Here is a 6,331-nt window from a genome sequence, read left to right as displayed (position 1 = left end):
CTAGGTCCTTGGAGTTTCCCAGGCCAGGAGCCTTCGCATAGGTACACTGGAGGCAGATCAACCTTCAGTTTACACCGCTATCCAGCACCTCCTCCGCGACTGTGGATCATAACCTGTCTCCTCAGCCATTCCTAGTTCCACGCTCTTTTCCGGATTTGGGAAGCTTGCTGCCTAAGTTGCTGTGTCTTGCCGACTCTTCTGCCTTTGCCCTGCTCTTTAGGCACGACACTGCCAGAGGATCGTGCACAGCTCCAAGGGGACTGGCAAGCTGAGATCACCTCCTTGCGCTCTTCGCCCGACGCCAGGCACATTACCAAGGTAGTGAGCTTCCCCCTTGCTGGAACACTTCTCCGTGGCATCAGGACGGCACTCGTGTGAGCAAAGGCACCCAGACTGGAGGTGGCACGTCTTCACTCCCTGCCTCCTGCCCATAGGCCTTTGGAAAATACCTCCAGCCCGAAGAGAGGGCAGACATCGTCCTCACAATCATTGAGGCCATGAGAGACTACAGCACCTTTGACAGGGAGCTGGCCAGCAGCATGATGGATGTGGTTACGGGAGACCCTGACTTCCGGCTGACGGATGTAAGTGGCCGCTGGCTGGATTGCCCTGCCCTTGAGCCCTGTCAGGCCTTCTTGCTCCCTCCCTCCCTCCCTCCCAAACCCAGCTGTCTCAGGCACCAGAAGGCACCTGAAGGCAGCAGAGAGGGATGGGAAGGGCAGCTGAGGAAATGGCTGCAGCCCAGTGGCAGCACCATCCTCACCTGCGTCCCCTCCAGGTGCCAAAGATCCTGAGCTGCATCCACAGAAACCTGACAGGCATCAGCACGGCACCAGCCCGGCAGAGCGTGGAGTCGCTGCTCCTCCTGATGGCTAACAGGGACCCTGGGGAGGCAGTCAGGACCATGCTGGAGATGCGAGGAGACAGGTGCTGGCCCTGACAAGCCCCCTGAGGGCTTGTTCCCTGTGTGGAGAGGGGCCCGGGGACTCTCTGGCTGACAGCCCCACCGGGAACACCACCACCTCAGCCCTCTCCTGCTGCCCGGGGCGTCCCAACCCAGGGGCAGGGTCTGCGTCCCGCCCGGCTGTCCCAGGCCGTGCTGCTGTGGCCGAGGCAGCCCGGCTGACAGCGCTCTGGCTTGCAGCACTGCCCGGGCCATGTGGGAGCTCATGTTCTCCACACCCCAGACGCTGGATAACATCTTGAAGGAGCTGTTCCTCCAACTCCAGCACGCCCAGAACAGCCTCTTTGACACTTCCTCAGAGCAAACCTGCCTCCTTTGCTTGGCTGTGAGTTACCAGAAAAAGCCTTGGTGCCCTTTGTCCTCACCTGACGCTGGGAACCAGGAGCTGCACGCTGTGGGGAGCCTCAGCGGCTCTGCCGGCCGCTGACTTTCTGCTGGGGTTCTTTCAGCTGCTGGCCTCCGATGACTTGGAAGGCCAGGACTTGCAGACAATGCACAAAGCCTGGAGGTTTCTGAGGCATTCCAGCCTGGAGATGATCTCACTGGTGCTCACAGGCGTCATCACATTGTCGGAGAGAGCTGACATGGTGAGCAGGGCATCATCAAGGGGAGCCATGTTGGCAGCCGGGGGCTGGGGCAGGGGGTGAGGCGGTGGTTGGCCTTGGCTGGCAGTCAGGCGGTGGGGTGACTGCTCCAAAGGCCCTCCCTGCCGCGGTGGGGCCTGGTGGCAGCCTGGGGAACTTTCCAGGCATGGACCTTGTCACAGGAATGCTGACTCTCTTTTTCACACAGGCAAGAAGAATTCAGGTCATCCTGCCAGACATGCTGGAGGTTCTGCAGGATGCCTATGAAGATATCAAGAGGAAGGCCCTGGTGGTCTTCCAAAATGTGATGGGTCAGCTGAAGAAGGAGGAGGCCAGCCGCATCGCTTTGCAGCTGGCGGAGAAGCTCCTGCCCCTCTTTGACCACGTAAGGCTGATGCGGGAGCCTGAGCCCCAGAGAGGGGCACGGGGCAATGACAGCTGCCCTGCAGCCCAGCCCTGCGGGCAGCACTCCAAGCAGGGTCTCCTTCTCCTTTCTGCCCCCGGCTCTTGTGGGATGGCTTCTGGGTTCTGCAGCCCAGCCCAGCTTCTCCCTCACAGCTGCCCCCAGAGCCCCCACGGCTCCCCGAGCTGCGCTGCCGGGCAGGACACCACATGTTGTCCGCAGACACCGCGGCAAAGGGGCTGAGGCTGAGCCAGCGGTGCATGCTGCGGAGGTATTGCCCAGGACCTCCTCCTGAGCCCGGCTGCGGGGAGCTCTTCCCTAGCATGGCTGGTGCAGCTGCTGGGGAACGCTGGGTGGCTGGGGGGAGCACTTGGAGGCACAGCCACTGCCTGAGGGAACTCTCTTGAGAGGCCTTTCACGGGCCAGGGGCCATTCAGCCGCAGCTGCAGGTTTGGCGCACAATTCCAGCGTGCAGAAGCTGAGCCCAAAGCATCTCCCCTCACATCAGCCATGCTAACGCTTCTCCTCACCGTGGGCAGAGCGCTCGTGTTGCTGAAGTGCTACTGTGCTTTTCCCTCCCAGGAGTTCATGCCGCTGAGAGAGCTCTCCATCAGCCTCTTTGGAAAGCTCATGCAGATTGTGCTGAGGAAGAACAGGAGACAGATGAAGACGACAGCACGAATGGGCCTGCTCCCACTCTTCTTTCACATGCGTGACCAAGTGCAGAGCGTGGCCAAGGTACAGATTTCCAAGCTACGCAGAGATGAGATCCCCAGGTGTTTGAGCCAGGGCACGGCCCAGCTTCCTAAGGGCGGGATCAGCCCAGGAACAAAGCCAAGGGGAGGGGGACAGCAGGTCTCCTTCCCCAGGCCGTGGTGCCATCTCGCAGCTTCTGCTGCTCTGCAGGTCTCCAGGGAAGCCCTCCTTGCTGCAGCAGAGCTGCTCAAGTGGCAGGAGCTCAGACAGCTGCTGCAGACCCAGCAGACGTGGAGGATTGGAGAGTGCTTGGTGAGCACAACCCCCAAGCCCCTGGGCCCAGGCTGCACGAGGGCTGCCCCCCGCGTCTGGGCTGCGGGCTCTGCAGCTGTGCGTCGCCTGCCTGGCTCCAGCCCGGAGTCCACAGCCTGCAGCCACATCCTTGATCCCTGTCCTGAAGAGCAGAGCCCCCAGGGGCTCTTCTCCGGGCTCCTCTCCCCTCCCTGCAAAACGCGGGATGGAGGGGTCTCAGCAATGCTTGGGGGTGCGGGAGGAGGCACTGCTGTGGCCGAGTGGGGAGGGGCCGTGACATGCCCGTACCCTTGCGCTCTCTGCAGCTGGCGCGGGACAGGAGCAGGGCTGAAGACTACTGTCGTCAGAGCCTGCCGTACCTGAAGGACACTCAGGCCAGCTTGCGGGAGACGGCCGTCAGGTTCTTGGGTGAGCCACTGCCCCCGGGGTGCCTCTTTTGGCAGCCTGGCCCCAGTCCCTGCTGCTGCACTGGCAGCAAGGAGCAGCCCTGTGTCTGCCAGAGCCCCGGCGGCCCCGTGCAGCCCCTTGGCCTCCCTCTCCCAGCCCTGCCCACGCAGGTGGGCTTGGTGGCTGCCTTGCTCGCTCCAGGCCCCCTTGGGTAGTGGTCTTCCCTGGGGTCAGCCCTGACGAGGGGGAGGAGGCCGTGCAGCCCAGCTGGCAGGGCTGGGGACTGTGCTGCGGGGAGCACGCTGAGGAGCGGGAGCTCTGACGAAGCTCTGTGCCTAGGGCTTGCCGCTCGCACCCTGAGGGACCAAAGCCGGGAGAAGGTGTCGGAGATCTGCAGGGGTGAGTAGAGAGCACGGTCTGGAGGGGATGCCTGGGGGTCTCTGCAGACGCAGGGGTTCATCTCAGCTCTGTCTCTCTCTGTCGCAGCCCTTCACACCTTGAAGAATGACAGTGAAATCTCCGTCTTTTCCCTGGCAACTCAGACCATCCTCATCCTGAGCTCCCAAAGCGTGCAGCAAACATCAGGACGCACCCCGCAAGTGCTCTGCTGCTGGCGCTGCTAAGCCGGGCAGCGCTGCCTCTTTCTCAGAAGGCAAACCAAACTTCTGAATAAAACTGGAAGAAGAGCACAAACCCACGGTGTCCTTCCGATGCGTAGCGCCCTGAGCGTGCTGAGCAGACAGCGTCAGGCTGGGCATAATGAAATGAAATTGTAGTTGATATCCCTCAGAAGAACTCCAAATGCTTTAAAAAGATAGGTAACCGTCACACAGGCTCTTTCTTTAGATTCCCCAGTTCACCGCTTTCAACCAGGAGATCATGTGTACCTGAAAACTTGTGACTCAGAACCTCTTCTACAAGAATGGAAAGAACCATATCAGGTGCTTCTAGGAACACCTACAGCCCTTAGATTTGAAGGTATTGATTCTTGGATTCATTATCCGAGAGTCAAGGAAGCACCGTCTCCAGAACAGAAACAATGGATTTCTGAAGAAACAGGACCTTGAGAGTTAACACTCTCTCATTGTTAATAAATTATACAAAATCATATCAGAACACAGAATCTATTAAAGGCATTTTAGAAGTAGTGCTAATGATACCTTTTGTTTTACCGATCACAGAGATTAGTTCTAAGTAGAGGAGAATTCTTAAAAATGAGCGTAAATAAGTCTCAAAGGGAGGGAAATGTTACATGACATAGGATGATTCAGCAATGTAATTGGAGAACAGTATGATTTTTGAAAATGACAGAAATATTAGGCAGTTTGCGCTACCTATGTCACTGCAGTCACATAGGCTGGACTTGCTATGTAATGTCTTAACCCTTAGGGAGAACTCGTAGTTTTGGGATTGTCAGGAAAAGTTATTATTCTGTCTGTTAAAAGTTAGCCAGGCATATGTGGGGGGATTAAGAGGGATGGTAGAACAAAGGCAGGCCTGGAGGATGGAGCAAAACTCATGACTATGTATCAATATTCTGGGAATTGCTGCTGATTCCGTGTGAAGTTACTGAACATATTCCGTTTGGATTTGTAGACACAGGTGCACGCTAGGTGGAAGGATCCCCCACGCATCCGGCGCCGCAATAAAGAATGCCTGTTTCTTACTGCTACAGTGGTGTGAAGGAGTTTGATTCCCGAGTGTGGTGACAGACCTTATCCACCTCTTTCCCATCCTGTCCCCAGTTCTCTCCACTTGTCCTCAACCAGGCAGCCCCGGCCCCCACACCCAGCCAGCTCGCGCAGAGCAGAGGCCTGAAGGTGCCTGAGCGTGGTCACGCTGGGCAGCGGCTGCAGGGCACGGCTCCAGCAGTCAGAGAAGGGGCAGAGAGGGGCTGTTCCAGGTTCCCTTGGGCTGTGTGGGGGTTCCTTGGGCTGCCTCCGTGGAACAGGCACGCCGAGGCAACAGCACCAGGACGACAGCGCCTGGCATGGCCTGCGGACCAACATGGCGGCACGGCCTGTGGACCAACGTGGCGGCACAGCGGGGCTCTGTCAGAAGAGGACCGCTCCCAGCTTCCCCTTCCGACCCAGGGGGCTGCCAGGAAGGGCTGGAATGCAAGGCTACAGCTGCCAGCGTGCCCAGCAGTGCGGCCCTTAGAGCCGTATCCTGCTGGGTCCGTCCTCCCCCCTTCAGCCCAAAGCCCCCACTGAGGCCGCAGCCACCCTGCCACACCGGCCCAGGCCTCCTCCGCCCCGGCGCTACCACACAGCCACCCCCGGGGCAGCGCCAGGGCTCTGGGCTGCAACGAAGGCCCCAGGAGGGGTCCTGGGTGGGCCCGTGCTGGAAGAGATGTTCAGAGCCAGGGAAAGGCTCTGACTGTAAGAGGCTGGTCTCCATCACGATCACAAGCCAGACGGAGAAGCAAGCCAGTGAGACCGGAATCTCCATGTCTGGGAGCTTCCCAGTCCTCAAAGGGCAAACTCAGTGGAAGACGTTTCATTTTCCTTTTCCCCTTTTCTGCAGGAGCTCTTCCTCTTTGGCGAGGGGGAGAGAAGAGTGAAGCGACAAAAACCAGGCTGCAGTGAATCTTCCAGCTTTAATGTCGTCGAGGGGGAGAGGCAGGGCTCTGCAGTGCGCCAAAAGCAAAGGGATGTTGTGGGGGCACGCCGCCCCTGTTCATGTCTGAACATGGGGCTCTGGGACGCCGCGGAGGGCAACAGGGAGGTCCTAGGGGATGTGAGGGAAAACGGTGGACTGGGGGCACCCTGAGAGCACCCAGGTGCCCGAGGGCTGAGCCGGCCCACTGCACCCCATAGAACACTGCCCCTCCCGGCCCGGGCAGCGTGTCACAGTGAGACCCTTTGTGACCTCCCCATTCTGACACCCCACCCCACTGCATACGGTCAGCGCGGCTGTGCCCCCAGCCCTCAGTGTCCGGCAGGACAGCGACAGGACAGGCCAGGAGCGCGTGGAGCTAGCGAG

General features: G+C 59.4%; 1 protein-coding gene across 1 annotated transcript; it reads left to right on the top strand.

The window, feature by feature from the left end:
- The first annotated feature begins 1,497 nt into the window (after nt 1-1,497).
- LOC147601424 (maestro heat-like repeat-containing protein family member 7) lies at nt 1,498-3,969 on the top strand. Its single transcript, XM_086744654.1, has 7 exons — nt 1,498-1,551; nt 1,757-1,933; nt 2,534-2,689; nt 2,858-2,959; nt 3,265-3,367; nt 3,686-3,745; nt 3,833-3,969. Exons 1-7 carry the CDS (start codon nt 1,498-1,500, stop codon nt 3,967-3,969), a joined length of 789 nt encoding a protein of 262 aa, XP_086600780.1.
- Nucleotides 3,970-6,331: the final 2,362 nt, after the last annotated feature.

The sequence above is a fragment of the Chlamydotis macqueenii genome, chromosome 3 (genome assembly GCF_036417535.1).
Source record: "Chlamydotis macqueenii isolate bChlMac1 chromosome 3, bChlMac1.mat, whole genome shotgun sequence".
In the NCBI taxonomy this organism is placed as follows: Eukaryota; Metazoa; Chordata; class Aves; order Otidiformes; family Otididae; genus Chlamydotis; species Chlamydotis macqueenii.
This window is presented reverse-complemented; position numbering and strand designations above follow the sequence as displayed.